At 39.3% G+C, this 18,922-nt stretch overlaps 1 protein-coding gene across 1 annotated transcript; it reads right to left on the reverse strand.

The window, feature by feature from the left end:
- Positions 1-367: 367 nt before the first annotated feature.
- Positions 368-18,841, reverse strand: ccdc85al (coiled-coil domain containing 85A, like). The gene is made up of 4 exons (XM_088373545.1): positions 17,643-18,841; positions 15,190-16,273; positions 3,642-3,699; positions 368-1,740 (listed from the first exon to the last, which is right to left on the reverse strand). Exons 1-4 carry the CDS (start codon positions 17,886-17,888, stop codon positions 1,722-1,724), a joined length of 1,407 nt encoding a protein of 468 aa, XP_088229671.1. The 5' UTR covers positions 17,889-18,841; the 3' UTR covers positions 368-1,721.
- Positions 18,842-18,922: the final 81 nt, after the last annotated feature.

Raw genomic sequence — 18,922 nt, forward strand, 5'->3', positions numbered from 1 at the left:
TCGACAGGATGTAATGGAAGGTGATAGCCACACAGGAAGGAGAGCTTGAGTTCCATTATTTCAGAGGAAATCCGGCCGACTGTGTTGTTTTCCACTTGGAAGGATCAAACTGGTTCAGATGATGAGATCATATTTACCGTACATTGAAACACCGTACATTGAAACACGACGAGTAATAAAGTACATTCAAACAGCTGAAATTAAACTTCAGATATTCTGTGTAATGTGGATTCCCATTTTGGATTTATATGGATTTCGTAAAAATATTTAAAATATATAAAAAATGTATTGACAAAAATTCTGGAAAATATCTTGGCATTCACACTCAAATTATGCATCTTGGCAAACTGAAAGAATTGCACAAATGTACATTTAAATACAGAAATCTGTTTATTATTTGATATATATATCCTATACATTTTGATATATAGTTCTAATACCTGGAAGTCAAAAATAATGGTCATAATATATTCATATACATTGATATATATATATATATATATATATAGAAAACTAATCCAATAATCTACAATAACTTGGACTTTGTTTTCTTATAAAAAAGAGAGAAAAAAACAAAACATCTTCGCTTCAATCTAGGTGCTTTATCGGAGATGTTAATACAAAATAAAATGACACCTGGACATTGCATTTTATACGACTACAACTTTTCCAGCAGCTATAAGATCTTCTTTGTTTAAGACACAGGAAAATATGTTGTCTTTGCTTGAATATCTAGATTTGTTTTCCCCCCAACACGTTAGGTTTAACAAGAACGACAAGAACAAAATGGTGATGGTAGACATTGCTAAACTGAACATCAGATTACACAACTCTTAATTCCACACTTTCAAAGAATGTTAAAGGGAGAAGGGAGACAATGGAATCAGAGACCTTCCGAAGTTTAAGGTAAAGGGAAAAGAAGAACATGGGATGGTGAATGATGTGCTTCTCCATCAATGAGTTGTGTTTGTAAACAGATGGAAGGCAACACGCACACGAGCCTGTTCGTCTGAGAATTTAGTACGATTTTGCACATAAAAATAGGCTTTGTAATTATAAAAACAATTAATCATGAAGCTGTCACAATTTGGCGGTTACTCGACAAGGTTTGTTTTACATTTGCTGCTTGTTTATTTTGAATGAAAATAAAAGACAAACCCAAAAGCAAAACACAAATGGAGGCAAAAAAAAAAAAAAACATTTCCAAAGAGCATGGCCTGTAGCATGTGTTGCAATAGGACGAGCTTTCTGTTTATTCACTGCGGTTGTATCCTCCACCACATGGAGGTTGTGCAGGCACAGTGATGTTCATATTGCAAGAAAATAGTCCATTTTGAACATCTAGAGTTTCACTTTCTGTACAACTTCCTTCTAAATTCTCATTAAACACAGTATATAACACAGCAGAGTCATTCAAATCTCCCAGCATGCATGCATCTCTCTGACTTCTCTCTTGGATTGGCAGGGAGAGACCTCCATCCTAATCATTTTATCTGCAGCATAGTTTTATAAACACAACTCCCCAAAGTGCTCAATAAGCGTAGTGGAGATGAGAAGATGAAGGCAGGCTGTTTTCAGGCGCTGTAGACATGAATGAGGCCGTGGATGGACATCAGACCATCTGGTGCCTTGGACAGAATCCTTTGCAGCTATCAAGAACGTGGACGCAAGAAGGCTCTACCACGTTTTGCTTCCAAGGAGCTAGGCTGGCGACAATGAGGTCAAGATGAGGCATCGAAGCTAGACAATAATTGAAAAGGAATGGCAGAAAGATGTATTATTTGACTGATATTGAAAAGAAAAATATAAATATAAAGCATCCACATGATGATTTATACATTTGCAGATCATATGGAGAAATTTAGTGAATTACTGTTTTTGTCTTTTTGACAATGCACAATTACCAACAATCAATATAATTTGTTTACATATAAATTACTGGAAAACATGATAACCAAAATACTGGAAAACATTTCAGCAAAGTTGTGCAACCACAATAATAAACATAAAAATAAATTAACACCACTGACAACGTCAGTTAGAACTGAACATGATTACCTTTATATTTTATTTTAATATTTTCCACTGTGACTGTAATTTTGCATGTGAAACTTTTAGTCCATCATATCCAACCTTGTACACTGTGACAACTACTTTGTAATGTTTCATACTTTTTGTGATATTTTATGGTAATCAATTGAGATAAAAAGATATGTTACTTGAATGGTTGTAACAGTATGTAAGAGCTATATGCACATATTCTTTGGTCCTCTCGTATTTTTGCTTATGAGTAGCGTACATCATGGTCTGAATGTAAATTCCAATTAAGGCATCAAAATTATTGTAATAAAACCATGTTTTCACTTGGAGCAAATTACAATATTCATGCATTGCTAAATTGTGCAACATTCATATGGGACTTACACCTGCAAGTTATTTAGGCAAGTAGAACTACTGTATGAAATACATCACTTGCATGGTACTTTGCACGAACACTCGGAATGTTATGGTTTATTTCAACTCTTTTCTTCAGTACTGTAAGCAGCAACATGCCAAGCAATTGATTTCAATGGTTATCTGTTGAAACATCAATAATGGGGGGGGGGTTTACACCCAGTCTACCAAAACAGAGGAAAACACAATCTGAAATGATTCCAAAGTTCTTTTTTACACCATGACAAACAACCTTCTTGTCAGATCATTTTAAGATTTTTTTTTTTTTTTTAAGATCATATGGCAGGATTTTGGTGGTGACACTTTTTTAAGGCATTACTTTAAGACTTGCCATATCAGTGGATTTATAAATGATAGTTTAGGGAAAATAGTCAAATAAAGAACTGGATATCAATAGAAGCAAAAGAATATACAGCATGGCAAAAAGGTTTTGTTTCTTTTTGTCAGAGACTGATCCTCCTGCTCCAGCCTGCACCAGAGCTAAGGAACAGCTTGCAGCTAGCTTCGATTTTGATGCTTTTGAGAGTTCAAAAATCATCTTTTCTCCTCAAGAACACATTCTTCTTTTCCGTACCTCATATTTTTAAGCAAGATGCAAAGGATGCAGGATCATGTGCTTGTTCTATTGCATAAAGTGAGAGAAAAGGAATGTGTGCAATGTGTGTCTGTAATTATACACGGCCATGCGTGGGTGCTTTGGTGAGCTAGGAGGGGCCAGAGGGGCCTTTCAGCCTTTGAGGGAGAATATGCCTTATTGTCTCGCAGTCATTAAATATTAACACAGCCATCTAACCCTGCCACTCACTGGGGTCTGATTGAAAATATAAAATAGTCACCTCCAACTATGTCATCCTGCTGTGATTATACCTAGTTAAAAAGAATTTGGAATATATAAACTAGGTTACTTTAAACACCCTATCACAGAGATTATCACAAAGAAAACCTATTTTAAAAGTAAGGTGACATTTGATCCACTTACAGCGGGCAAAGTCAATGCAAAGCACCACGAGGCCTTAGTTCAATCTGAATAGTTTTGAAGAAAGCCAGTTGAAGGAATGGCATCTAATTACGGGATTATGGACCCTTGTGGAAAAGAACAGTAAGTGACCTTCATTTGCCATTCTTCTTCTTCTCTGATTCATGCAAAGGACATTATCAAGAAGGGAGACAAAGAGGAAAGTTCTTACCTGTCCCATAGCTTGACATTTCTGCAGTTGTTGGTGCAGCAGCCGGCTGATATCAAAGCTGTGACAAAAGAAAAGGGGAAGAAGACAGCAGAGGGAACAAGAGGGGAGAAGTGACGGAAGAAAAAAAATAGGTTCATGAATGTTTCTTTGATATGGGAGTAACGCCTCATTAATCTCATGATTTATATATGGCATGTGTTTGAAGTGCCATAAAAAGCAAAATACCTCATAAATAAAACGCAGAGATGTTGGGCCACTAGTTTTCAGCAGAGTGTAAAGGGATGTACTTTTGATGCGTTTGTTTATTATGGAACATGACAGATATAATTACAACATGAAACCTGAATGCACCAACTGGAATGTCCTTTAAGGGAATACCTTTCTTTGCTGTTTTGACAAGAACACAACTCTTTCATGTTTAAGCATTTCGGCTCAAACTGGGAGATGATTAAAATTTACTAGTTCAAAGCAACTAATTATGTCTGCCAACGCATTGGATTTTTTTAATTCTGTGCACAAACTCAATTTCTAAAATATTAATTAAAAGATTTAAGGTGGTAGGACGCCATTTACAGCGCAGTATTTCAGGGAGCAAATACTGAAGTGCATCCTCAAAATCGATGAGCATGCGCACAGACACACACACACACACACACACACACACAAATGCCATCTCAGTTTGAGGTTGTAATCAGATATTGTGTTAGTAATAATGTATCCATGTGGAACAGGAAGTCTGGGATGTACTTGAATGCACTCTATGCAGGAAACGGAAATTGCAATAAAAATAAGTCAACGTGTACAGCTAATATAAGGTTGACATATTATTTACGATGTCCTGCCTCACTTGACAATTCATATTTGATCATTTTGCCGATCATGATAGGTAGTTTAAGTGACATTATTCAGGTTCACAATTGGCAACCATTCATTTAATATTTGATGGGTGAATTGGATCTCAAGAGCCACAAAACATCATGGAAGCCTTTCACCAGCACACAAACCACTGAGGGCCCTGTTTTCGTTAACAGTTTCACGTCTGCTCTGCATGAAAGAAAGAAAACTCCAGCCATGTGCACAATATGCTGAACTTGCTTCCAGAATGAAAATAGTTTTGCTTAACTAAAAGTCTACTTTCAGAATAGTAGTAATATAGAAGGTTGGAAATCTTGTACTCAACTTGTAGCCTTAACTGCAAGTTAGTGATACTACATTTGATGTGGATGTAATTATTTCCACACTTGCTTGAATTATAAACAATGGGAAGTTATTGAGTATAGGTGCATTAATTGTTTCCTAATGTTATACTGTTTCATACATTACGCAGGATATGTCACCCCCAAATCACCCCTGCTCGCACCCTGGACACCACGCAAAATATTTCCAGGCTCTGACCCCAAATATGGGTCCAAACTTGAAATTTTTTCAAGTCCCTCTTTGCCGTTGGTTGCCCTTCAGAAAACAATATGTTAAATTCTTGCTCTCTCTCGCTCTTGATCTCTGTGTGAGTCTTTAATCATGTTTTCATCACACTCCTTGGTTCACTAACATCTCCCATTAAAGATTCATTGCACGCTTGTGACCGCATAGTTTGCTAAAGATTCCTCAAGCCACCTTCAATACCCCTAACTGAACCTTTCCATCTGTCTGTTGATCTTCGCAGGGGCGGAGAAAAGGTCAGGGGCCTGCAGGTATTTACATTTGGAAAAATGGAGCGATTTTAGGACGAGGCAAGATGGCTTTATTTGTGTAGCGTACACTGTAGTTCATTCACAGAAAATTAATACACACAGCCACAAAATAAAACGAGATTCGATATTGAAATTAGTAAAATAAATTTAAATCTGGTTAGAAAGGCATCCTAGCACACACACACAAACACATGTGCAGGCAAAATCTACTGTAGGTACATTAAATGGGTGTGTTCTGTTTTGGTATGATGCATATTGCAGAGTAGATCTATGGCTGAGGTGGTCTGGTAGATCAATAAAGCAATCCCAACAATGACATCAATGCACTTACTATGAATGACTAAAGCTTATGAATGATGGGAGACATCAGCATACATCAATGCTTCTATTTCCCCTTATTAGATTTATGGAATCATTACATAAAGAAAAATAAATGCAGGTGTTCAAGATTTATTGTGTGGTCAGAGCAGATGGTGTGTTTAGAAATTAATAAATAAATGTAGAGTTATCAAAATGTTCATGAACCGATGTTTAGTGTTGGACAAAAAAAGTGAAGTGGAAGACTTCTTATAAGGTACAGATAAAATAAACAACAAAACACAAAAATTATGTACTCATTTAATAAATCATATTGTGAACAAAAAATAATAAAAAATTGATGCTTGTGTTAGTCAGTGAGTCAAAGATTAACTCAAATGTGCACCATCAGTTGGAAACATCCCAAAACATTCCCGCCTCATCATAGTTTTATTAAAATTGGTCAAGGGCTCTATTTTTGTAACCAGCGCACATGCGGTTGGACCAAAAAAAAAACCTGCTGTATCTTAATTTTCGTGCTGGTGCAAGCCTCCTTTTGCATGTTTGGGGATTTGGCAGACTGCGCGTGGTTTTTTTTTACCTGCCACTGTATCAGGTACAGTCTAAGTGGGATGAATTGGATTTCCTATTTTTCTGGGATGCAGCTTCAAACTTGACTTGGAGGAACATTGGCTAAAAATGATTTCGCTGTCACTAGTCATGTCACAAGATTGAAATCTGCTATCTTTTGAGAAATCCTTGTGACACAAACTACCTACAAACAATTTTTAATGACGCATGCCTTTTATCAACCAACATATATGGGCAAGGAGAGTTAGTACGAATGATTTATTTTCTTAAACAACGTCAAGTGGATTCAGCTTTGGGCAGGGTGTCAATGGCAAAATTAGATTTAATGGGATGTGACAGATGTGTCAAGGGAAAGGGTTTCAGTGTCGGTCAGAGCCCAAGTGTATAGATAACATGATTACCCCAGAATAATACGAAGCTTAAGCTCCCTCTCAGCATAGCCCTCTAAATTCCTCTACAAAAAGATACACGGGATTAACTTGGAAGGTGACTTACTGTTTACTTGGTAGTCAAGGATCATAGTGTATTAGCCTACCCTATAATTTAGCAATTCATCAGAGGCATTCACCCGATAAAAAAATGGACTTTTTTCGTTTGATCAAAAAGAATGAGATGAATGAGAAGAGGTGATGACTGAATGGGGACTGACGTATGAAAATCGTTTGTCAAACTGGGACATCAAGTTGTTATTGACGTCTACATCAAGTCAGTAAACACATGAAGCTACTATGCGCTGCTCATCTCTCAATCCTCGTTTATCTGTCACCCGTACTCTCAGCTATTCTCTCAATTTACAGGATCAATGCAAGGTAATTTCACATGACCACTCTTCTCAGATCTCTGAAAAAGTACCGCATAAATTATTCAGGCAGCCGGACAGGAAAGCCCATGGAGATGCAGGATGGATCAGTGACCTTGCGTTTGACTAGACGTCAGTCAGTCCAGGAATCTGTCCGTCAGTCTGGTGTACTGCCTGGCTGGTACGAGAGATACTTGGCTTAGCATTCTTAGGCAGATCTTGGCCATGGAGAATAATTCCCGAATGTATAATATTGAGACTTTAAAGTCACCAAAACACATACAGAAACTGAAACGTTGCAATCTGTATAAATTAAGTTACTTCTACAATATGTGCTCATTAATGTCTCAAAGAATAACTTGCATTTGAATAAATTTATGAATATCCATTCATCCATTTTCTACACCGCTTATCCTGTTCAGCAATATGTTATGAGTATGGAGGCATATTGTTTATTTATCGATGCACATATGTGTAGGTGCACATGAGGTGGAAATATTTGCACAGCAGATTTGACTCTGTCACTGCACATTTACATACCAAGCATAATGCAGCCCAGTCAGCTTGACTGTGGTCAGGACAGCCTTTAGTTGAAAAGTCAAAGTCAAGCCAGCTGCCACACCCATTGCTGGTGAGCAGACCCATCACCGGACCAAAGGGGGATTCAGGTTGAGGGTGCACAACATCTATTTGAGGAGGGCAGGGCCCCTCTTGCCTCTGCATGTAATTGATTGTCCATGTGCAGTATCGCTTTACTTTTATTTTGAAATTGGCCCTCGCAACACATTGCATAGCATGGACAATCATTTTTTTGATTGGCTTGACTTGGCTGGCTTGCCCACAGTCCAGCATGAGTCACACAAGAAAGGCCCTCTGCAAACAGCAACACTCACAGGCGATGACGCTGGGTAAACGCGGAGAGGCCGTCAACAAGAGGGCAGGCTTCGCGGGCATCGCTGAGCAGCGGCTTGAACAGTCTGTCTAAATATGTCCTTATGTGAAAGCAGCACTCGGTGCAAAAAAGATCGGGGACTGCTGCACAACAGAACGGTGCTAAATCAGCCCAATTAAGCGGCCCCATACTGCAAGTCAGGGCAATTAATTTTTTGAATGAGCCATGTGAGGAACTGTTCATGCAAATGATATTGAGGGCATGGCATTTCTACAAATAAGATTAATATCTTAAAAAGCTCTATGGGATTAATATATATACTTAGTGATATAATGCAAAGTTTAAATTAGAGAAATTGTAGTTTATCGTATTGTTGTAATATTTAGTCAATTGTTTAAAAAACCAAGTGAAACCTTATGTTGAATCAACAAAATAGAAACAATCATCATAGCAAAATAAAAGGATATTATCCGTTATAATAATGTTTACTCTTCTGTTCTGTCTCTCAGTGAAGTAGAAATAGACTGTAGAGAGTTAAGAGCATGAAGCTCACTGAAGTAGAGCTGGATAATTGGAGCCCCGTTGGCTGATCAAGCCTGAGAACATTGTGTGTGTTATGCGTGTGACGTCCTTTTGCCTTTGTGTTTTTAAGGAAGCAAGCAAACAAAAAACAACCCATTCTCTTGCAACTGTTAACTCTTATTATTTGAATATACCACAATTCTGTATTTTCTAAGCCTTTTCAATTGCTGTTTAGTGTTTGAACGAGTGGAATTGTACCTTAGAGAATAACATCAGCAATTTTTTGTGATGCGTGCTCTGCAAGTATACTCTAACAAAACAGCTGAAGCAAGGTGGACACTAAAACTAAATACTTTGCGAGATTTGTTGCGATATGCGTCACAAAAGCAAATGTGCCAATCTTGTGTGTTTTCAAGATTTACATTAACCACTAAGTTCAACACAGGCTATGTTGTCTGTTATATTGGCAGAGATGAAATATTTAAGCAGACATTGGCTAGATAAACTAGTGCTTTATTCATTTATTTATTTTAATTTTAATATGTGAGCAACACACAACTCTGTTAATGAATAAACCATGATTCAGGCCATGCCATGGGGAAGGTGAAGAGTTTGTACTCCTACTGCATTGTTCTAGTATTAATGTCTAAATGCACTTGGCTACATAACAATGTATTGAAGTTTCACAAATACAAGAACCACTGCCTTAGTTGTAAATGGTTTTTTTTTTTTTGTCTATATCGGTGCCATATGGGTGTCCGTGGTTGGGTCTAAGGTCACCTGGCCTCTCCATGAATGCAATTCACCCTCCATGTTATTAATAAAGACAGGTCATATAGCTGGAGGAACAGATGGATGTTCATGTTTGTATCTCAAGAAAATCAAAAACAAGTCTAGATTAAAATTAAAAGCTGTTATCCTGCTGAAAATTTCCTTCACTGAATCTTATCATCTGATACCTCTAGAGAACATTTGTCAAACTCAAGGCCCGGGGGCCAGATACGGCCCGCCATATCATTTTATGTGGCCGGCGAAGACAAATTGTGCGTCAAATGCGTGTGTCATTACTAGAATTGCAAATTGTCTTCACTTTTAATATCTTTTTTTAAAAATATTTGACCAGTTTTTACTCGTCTGATTTGAAAACCAGTTTTTTTGTCAGTTTATTGTGTAGCTTTTACTGTATATAATATGAGGTGCTCATACATTTATTTGGGTTGACAGTCATAATGGCCTTCCGAAAGAAGGTATGAATACAATGCGGCCCGCGAAAAAAAATGAGTTTGACACCCCTGCTCTAGAGTGACAGCTCTCAAGACGGCACTCAACTTCACCTCAACTAAACGTGGCACACACACAAACACGGTTACTGCTGGTGATGTTAGGACAGACAGACAGTTTGCCTCCGGCCCAGTCATGCCCCTACTAAATGACGGCTATGTCTAAACTTCCAGTTAATTACCTGGCCTCGCAAGCTAATTTCCTTTCAGCTCACTGAGCCATATCCCCAATGGCACTATCTCAAAAGGACAAAGACCCTTCTCCAGTCCACTGGGTTTGCGTGTCTACCGGATGACTGGGGTTACTGTGGAACAGTTGCCACATACCTCAGGGGTTTGTGCTGGAGTGATGCTAGTACACGAAAAGCTGCCTGCTCGCTGACACTAACAGCTACTACAATAGTCAGAATATTTGGAAGAATCATTCTATTCTTAATGAGGGCATGAATTATGAATGGATTGTTTCTTTTCAAATTTTCTCGACACCCATCAAATCTTTACAGTCCAATGGGATGCTCTGACACTGTGCTGCAAACAGCCAGTCTCAATGTATTTATTTTTAAGTTCTTGAATGGAAAACATAATGTTCTGACTGTCCTCCATGATTAACAAAAAAACATTTGCTTTCTTGCTATGGGGCTTTTAACGCTTTGATCGTAGTTGCCACTGCTGCTGTCTGGAATTTGTATTTACTATGCCAGGGGTGTCAAACTCATTTTTTCCACGGGCTGCATTGTAGTCATAGCTTCTTTCAGAGGGCCATTATGACTGTCAACCCAAATAAATATATGAGCACCTCCTTTTACTGTATATACAGTAAAAGGTACAAAATAAACAGACAAATAACTTGTTTTCAAATCAGACGAGTAAAAACTGGTCAAATATTTAAAAAACAAAAGATATTATTAAAAGTGAAGACAATTTGTAATTCTAGTAATGACACACGAATTTGATGCACAATTTGTCTTCGCGGGCAACATAAAATGATGTGGTGGTCCATATCTGGCCCCCGGGCCTTGAGTTTGACACCTGTGTACTATGCGGTCAAGAAGCAGTGTAACACCGGTGGTACCATCCAGGAAGCGCATTACGGAGACGAAGCTAGCTGCATTTCGATTTAAAATGACAATGATCTGCATCCAAAGTAGTTAACAAAATGCCTAATCATGCACTCCTTGGCTAATGGTTGTTTTAATGGCACACGGGCAAGGTTGTTGGGGATAATTCATCTCTGGTGTGATTACAAATTCAAATGCCAAGGTAGCTGTTAAAAGTAACATTTAGATAGACATCCACCTTGAGAAGCTAAGCTCTCTCTTTACTGCATGCAAAGGTAGTACGCATTGAATTTAAAAGGGAAATAACCTGCTGCAGACTGTGTGGATATGTTTTAAATAGAACCATGGGCAATAAAAACACAACTTTATATGCCTGATTAAACAATCTAGACAATATCATACTACTGTTGCAAATTCAAAGCATCGTGAACCGCAAGGCTGACATAGTAGATGAGGGTTTCTGCTAATAGTACTAATCCATTAGAGTTACAGCAGCCAAATGTTTCCAGAAATCCTTTCAAATGAGCAGCTGTGACAAACATTTGGGTTTCTTCATGAGTCACTAAGGATGTGACACTCCAGAATTTATCTTGGAGAGGAAGTGGACAGAGTGGAGTAGGAAGAAGAAAGAGATAGTGAAGAAGGCGGAAAGATGGACGGGAGGGGTGGGGAGGGGGTAGCCAGTAATCCACTCAAATTCATATTCAATCCTCTTTCCCGGCCTCAGCCTGCCAATCAGTACATCCTCCAGAAAGAGTGCTTTGTAATCATTTGTAATAATTGTAAAAAAATCTCTGTCCAACAGCTGTTTTTAACATGGCAAACCGATTACGATGGAAAGAAGACAGAAAAAGAACAAGGAGAGAAATCTTAAAGCTAAAAGGTTGAATTTTAACTATGACCAAAAGCAATCATTTCATTTTACAGCACATTTGACAAGGTTAAACTAATACTGCAAGAGTGTATTATGTAGTCAAGGCGCAGTATTCATAATATGGATAATAAAATGAAAAGCTATTGAATCCCCTTATTGATCCCCAGAAGGGAAATTCCGTGTTAAAACTGTTTATTTAAAAAAATAAAATAAAAATCACCAATAAATTCACTTTTATTTAACATAAATGTGAAGAAGAAAAAATCCTGAATATCTGTTGCCCTATGCCTTTGCATAATCCTGCTCACTAACAAACATACGGGAATTAGCAGTGTTAAAGGAGCCCGACATGGGTTTTGCAGCAACGATAACAACCATACTTTGGGCGCCCTAGTATTCTATCAAAACTTGGGTTTTTTTCCGCAAAATTTTCTAAATAAGTGAAAGACGTCCCAAAAGATTGTCCCAAATTGCTCAAGCAGTCGTCGGTAATATGTTTGCCACAAACTAACACAAGTTTCGGGAATGGTTTAGACATATTTGTTGCATAAAGAAAGTCCAACCATCAGTCTTTCAGTGGCTCGGGTGGAGGGAGAAGAGGCTGTTCCTATAGAAACTTTGGCAAAAATTATGAGAGTAAAGTGCAGGCGGAGTTAGTGGCATCACAAACCGAACGAGGTGGGGTTAGTGACATCACAAACGGCTCTGCTATAACAGCCCATTTGAGAGTGCTGTTTGAGCTGTGTTGATACAAACAGCCATAGCCAAGGCAAACATGGGTCATTCTCACAACTTTAGGGACTTAGTCAGGCTTATGGATGCATATTTATGATCAAAAACCATAAAAAATCAAAAGTTTCATGTCAGGGCCTTTTAATTACAAGAAACAGATTAATTTTATTGCTTGAAAGACTGTTTCACAAAAATGAACTGTCTATGAAGCACAAAGGAAATTTTTTTTGACTCAATGTGACTGATGAGCACAGAAAATTATTTTTTTTTTTTTGGGGGGGGGGGGAGCACAATTCCCACATACGCCCATTCCTGGGCTGACTCATAACTGAGCTCATTTAAAGCTTAGTAGTATCTTTTACAAAGAGCCAACAACTGTAAATAGTACTCCATTGGGGCAAATAACTTTAAATGATCAAATAAGTGATCAAACAAAAAATTGCCTGCAAAATATAGATCATTACAAATTCCAGTCATGCTGCATTTCTTAATTTGGTCTAACTGAATAGTGATTGCTGAAGCAGAAAACATGATTAAGTCTCTTCACTTGTGAAAGAGACCCTCTGCGGATAAAAGATAAAACCTTTTGGCATAGTTAGTGATGATTATTTATATGGGGAATAATAATTTAAAGTACAATATTTTATACTTTTATAGTGAGAAGCATTATGTTCTAATAGTAATAATAATAATAATTTAAAATACAACATTTGATACTTTTATAGTGAGGCTTGTTTCTTATGTTCTAATATCACACGTTCACATTTTCATGTTATTTAGTGCACATTGATTTTGTGATTCCTGATTTAAGGACCTCCACCTTTTTAAATACGTACTTCTTTAGTAATTCTCAAATCCTCAGAAGCCTCATTAATCGAGTGTCTCTTGTGTTCCAATGAGAGAGCAGGATAATCCTTTATGTTTACTAAGCATAAGTGGTGTTTTTAGTGATTTTGGGGAGAATTCCATTATTTTTATTGCAAAAAATATATAAAAAATAATGTGTGATACGCCTCACAGAAGATGTAACAGCAGAGCAGAGGTCAGAGTGTTGTTTTTGTCCCGAATTTAAAAGGCTTAAATTTGTGCCCTGTTGAGTGCCACATGAACATGAGACTTTTATTTGTCAACACAGCTAGAGAAACAGCCATGTCACAAACACAAGCACGCACACACAAGTTCATAAAAATTGAAATAATACTGTGCAAAGAGCTTACGGGATAATCCCAGAAAGTGGAATGTACTACAACATCATAGGAATTAAATTCCTTCATCCAAAAAAAGAACATGCAAGAGTGGGTCAGGGGATGACACACACGGACATGGACACGGCAATATTTAATAGACGACCCTTTATTTATTTATTTTCAAATTTCCCTTTCAAAGTATTTATTTTCACTTGAACTGTTGCTTCAAGTTTCCACCTAAAAACCAACAGTGGAGGGTTAACTGGGGTAGTTCATTCATCATCATTTTTCAGAGTTTTTTTTTTTTTGGTCAGGGCTGTATGTCACAAAAAAAAAAGGAAAATATTATGGTCTGCTGCTGTGTCTTTGTCAGGCCAGTGGCGACAGAGGAATCCCAGAGGGACAATGCTCTTGGTAGATAAGCCACCAGAGCGACTGACAAATAGCCATAGTACATTATGACTTTATCACAACTCGTCCCACTGTAATGACTAACTCATGCTAGGAGGCTTAATGAAGTCCATATGGACCTGGATAAACAGTATTTGCTGTTTCTCTCTGAGCTAGATTCTCAACTGCTTTGCCACTTGGCAAACCACCAATCGTGAAAGCCAGAGAGTGCCCCGTGCACTTCAATTTTACAATTAAGAAGTAATACTGCAACGCCCTTTGTAAGCACAACCGTTCAAGAATGAGATAACGTATCACGATAAAGCATTACGGAGTGCACTTCGGGCACAAGCAAAAAGAAGAAACAGAAAGATGACCCAAATAAAAAGTTATGTGTGTCTTTACAATAATCCGCTGCAATCCCAAGAGATTGCAAAACGACAAGGGGAGAAATGTTTACAACTGTATCAGACAATCATCTCTAATGCAAAATAATTCAGAATGAATACAGAGCAATTTAAGGTTTGAATGTTATAACATCAGGGCACTCAAATAAGATACCTATAATAGTGACAGTAGAAACAGCAGATGATTTATAATACCGTTTTGAGACCCAATTGGGTCTTGCCCCCACCCCCCCCAAAAAAAGAAAAATATTTCCACTGTGCAAGTTAAAGTGTCATAGTGAAATACAAAAGAAGTACAATTATGTTTATACAAATCATCTTACATGACATTGTGTTTTGATTTGGTTGGGCAGTTTATATGTTCTCTGCAGCACACATTTCACCTTGAGACAACCTTTAGTGTCGGCCAGTTCTGTGCCACTCAGCACCTTTTTTTTTCCCCCGGACTCCAGAAATGATTACAAGCCGCTGTGGGGTATTTTAACAGTGGCCAATTTGCTAGGCTATTTTTGTTATTCATCACACAATCTGATAGCCTTAAATTGCAGCATGTTTGTGGTTTCTGTAATTCTAACATTAGGCTTCGTTCACAAAAACAAATCCGCCCCTAAGTCACACTTCTGCACCAGGGTTCATGTGTTAAACTGTTCAATCATGTGTTCATTATTAAATTAACTTCAGGAATTCCACTTGAATTTTTTACTTATGTCGAGCTACCGTCAAACTAATCTGCTAATCAGACTGACACAGCATTTGTGAGGTTGTACAACAAAATTACAATGCATTACATGATATTCAAAGGATTCATTCACAGGCATAAAAACGTACCGTTCATCCCGTTATAGATGCTCCGATGATGTGGTGACAGCTCGTCTCCACCCGACCTCCTTTGCGCGTCTCGAATCGGGCTGCCAAATTTCCCATGGTCGGGACTCAGACTGTATTGGTGCCTATGAGTCTCAGGACTGCCCCCTTGGACTATACAACTTTTTTCAAGGTGCTCAGCCGTCCCTAAATGTGCATGTCGAGGCTCAGGGCTTTCACAACCAGTACTGCTAATGCTGCTCCGGTGGTGCCTCTGATAGAGGTCACCGCTGCCACCTTGGCCCAGGTAGTGCTGCCTCTGGCCTAAAAGAAGGTCAGAGCTGTAGTGCTTTGGGTGCTGCTCTGGACTACTCCGTCCTACGTTCCTTCCGTATTTCTCTGGGCTCAAGCCTCGCATGACCCGGCTGTGGTCAGGCACTGATATGGAGCCGCAACGTGGTCGGCAGAGCTGGGGCAGAGTGTACGGGTACTCCAGGCTTGTACTCCTGTTGCGCCCGGCCGGATGCTCGGGGCTAGACACCTCCCTGTCGATCATTCCTCCTCCTATGGCACTGATGCTGCTACATCTAGGTTTATGGGCCAGCTCGGGACTCCCTTTTTCCCTGGAATTTCCAAGGCCGCTCACTCCCACAGCTAGGTGTGTTTGCTTATGCTGATGGTGATCTGAGCTGTCAGCACTCCCTGCACTGGAAGTGCTGCTCCCATCCCCAACATCCCTCATTAGAAGACCCTGCCCAGGAACCAGCAGTAAACTGTTCTGGCTGTCTATGGAGTTTCGAGACCCCACGCCCATTCCAACACTCCCACCCGTCCCCCCACCTCCACCAACTATTCCTTTGTCCTCATCCAGGAGGAGACAGAGCTCTTTCAGCTCCAGGTTCTCACGGATGACCTCCTCCTGTCGAAGCTCTAATTCCTTGAGTTTTTGGAGATAGAGGGTCACCTCTTTGCGCATAATGCTAGAGCTGTATCGGCCCAGGCGCTGCCACTCCCTGGACACACGCTTTCCTTTTTGGCGATCATCATCCAGGAAGCAGCACAAGTCTCGCAGTTCACGGTTGTCTTCCTGCAGCTTCTGATTGATGTCCTGACAGGGAGAAATAGAAACACGTGAGGAAGGCAGATTCATTGACATGATCCTTCGGCCCAAGGACTGGCAGCATTGTTGATGCTAATAAGAGCTAGAAGACGTCATAAATGTGTTTGTGTTTTGATGCACATTATTTTTCACTGTCAGAGTGCTACAGTGATTTCCAATGTAATTCCCTTGCATCTCTCTTTGCTATATCAACCACTGCAAAATGAAATGACATTGAAATGAAACCTTAATTCTTCCTGTCTTCCCCGGCAATGCACTGACTCACCATGTGGCATTCATTATACAGTACATCAGAAAGCTCTGATTTAAAACCAGGATGGGCAACATCTAACCTTAGCACTATACTTTTAAAATTAACCTTCTCACCTCTAGCAAAGATTCCCCTTCAATCCTCTTTGTGCAACAATTTAACCCTCCTCAATCCGTCCTCTCCTGCTCTCTCGCTTTCCTATAGCCTCCAGTTCTTTCCATTGTAATTAGGTAGCTTGAACGGGTGGGGAGGTGACAAGGTCTCCTGGAAAGGCAAACGATTTTCACGTGATGCTATACCGGGCTGGCTTTCTGCTTCAATGTCAATATTGTGCCACTTTTGTCACAGTGTAAGCACAAGGATGCACGCATTTTTTACAAGACATCTGGCAATTAAATATAATAATATGTATATAAATATATATTAAATTATATATATATATATGTGTGTATATATATATAGTAAATTAAATAATATATGGTATATATATATATATATAGTAGATTAAATAATATATAGTATATATATATATAGTGAATTAAATAATTAAATAAAATATATAGTTAATTAAATAATATATATAGTATATATAGTAAATTAAATAATATATAAAAATATTTCTGACACTGCTTATTTCTGTTAGGGTTGTAAATTAAATGACGCCTATCCCATTCAGACTAACCATTCACACACACCTAAAGACAAATTAGAATCTTCACTGAAACAAACAGGTATGTTTTTGGAATGTCGGAGGAAGCTGGAGTACCCAGAGACAATGCTCACAAGCACAGAAAGAATGCCAGATCCCTAATTCTAACTGTGGATGTAATAACCACCACCATGCCGCCCTCACTATAATAGACATAAAATAAAACTTTACCGACAAGCCAGAGAGTGAGTAGGCCTGTTGCCAATGTTCACTATTTGTAGGCTCCATGCCATCTGCGTAAGGAACCAGATCAGGCCCACACAATGAACTTCAGGATAACCTCGAGTCTGACCCAATGTTTGCAGCCCATCACGCCCACTACTGTGCGCGCACTCAGGTGCGCTCCAATATGCTACTGCTACATGAGATCATCCCTCACCAAATGCTCGCCCCCTCACCTTCAGTCCCCTGATCTCGTTCAAGTGCAACTGTAAGCTGCGATTGACCTCTCGGATGAGATTTCCGTGGTCCAGAATCACGCTCATCTTGTCGGCCTCGGAGCGTCTCAGACGCCTCACCAGGTCCTCCTTGGTCCACTTAAACAGATCTTCATCGGACAAGCCGGAAACGTCGTCCGCCGGACTGTCGGTCTTGGCGATCGACAGCTGCACCTGAGGCTGGGGCGGTGGAGTCGCTTTCTCCATTGGCACAGCGCCTCCGGTACCGACAATGGGCGGAAAATACTCAGAGGGTTGCTGGTAGTCTTTGCTCGCATCCGCTCTCCCACTGACTCGTGACTAAAGGTTATGGGCTAAACATCCGTGGCATAGTTCTTCGCCGCCGCCTTTGCTCTCGACAGGTCTGCTGCTCACCACACTCTGCAGGCGCAACAGCTGATGATGCCGGCTGAGTGCTGGGAGGACGCGCTGCCGTCACTGCAACACCCCCATGGTCGAGGTGGGCTTGGTTCGAACGAAAGCCTTTCGTCCCTTTGGTATTCCGATTCCAGTTACAGTTCGTGAGAACGTGAGGAATAGTCGGTGAGGCTTCAGGGTCACACTTGCTCACACAACGAGAGCCGGGGAGGAGAGTCTGTGGTCAACGTCAGTATAATGCCTACCTCTCTCTCTCTCTCTCTCTCTCTCTCTCTCTCGCTCTCCCTCTCTCTGGCTGAGCATAATGAAACAGAAAGTAGTCGCAGCGCCATCTAACGTACTGATTTTTTTTAATTCGATAACATTTCCTTTTGCTTGGTCCTATTAAAAGTAAATAAATGAACGACATACTCTTAAACCATCTAGTACATGTGCCATCTGTATTATATTCACGATTTCCAAAAACTGCAACGTGCAAAAAAAAAATGTCTATTACAAGAACAACGACAAAAGGCATCAACAACAAACTCAATTGCGGAAATATTCAGAAACATTATTAAGATAGTATTACTTAAAGGTAACGCAAAATAAGTACAAACTATTGAGACAGATAAATGGTGAAACTTCCATTGTGTGTCCAGATGGATGTTACCTAAACAGAACGTGCAAAAATATATACTTTTAAATATTTATCTTGAAAGCAAGAGTGGGACGTTCTTTTAAATACAGCACAGTATTGCTGAATGAACGAAGTAGTAGCAATTCCGACTTTCATTTTTAAAGGAAATGCAGCATCCTTGTGTGGACCGCAACTTCCTGTTCTAAGCGGGTACGCCCTTTTTGCGTCATAGCTATCAGAACCA

This window comes from Syngnathus floridae, chromosome 4, assembly GCF_059516105.1.
Source record: "Syngnathus floridae isolate MCC-2025c chromosome 4, RoL_Sflo_1.0, whole genome shotgun sequence".
NCBI lineage: Eukaryota > Metazoa > Chordata > Actinopteri > Syngnathiformes > Syngnathidae > Syngnathus > Syngnathus floridae.

Bases quoted from the DNA above. Each gene is read 5' to 3' on its own strand.
- ccdc85al (XM_088373545.1), bottom strand. From the start codon at position 17,888: ATGGAGAAAGCGACTCCACCGCCCCAGCCTCAGGTGCAGCTGTCGATC. The intron at 16,274-17,642 runs GTGAGGGGGCGA...TCTCCCTGTCAG, and splicing joins ACGAGATCAGGGGACTGAAG to GACATCAATCAGAAGCTGCA. The intron at 3,700-15,189 runs GTACGTTTTTAT...CTTTTGTCACAG, and splicing joins CATCTATAACGGGATGAACG to CTTTGATATCAGCCGGCTGC.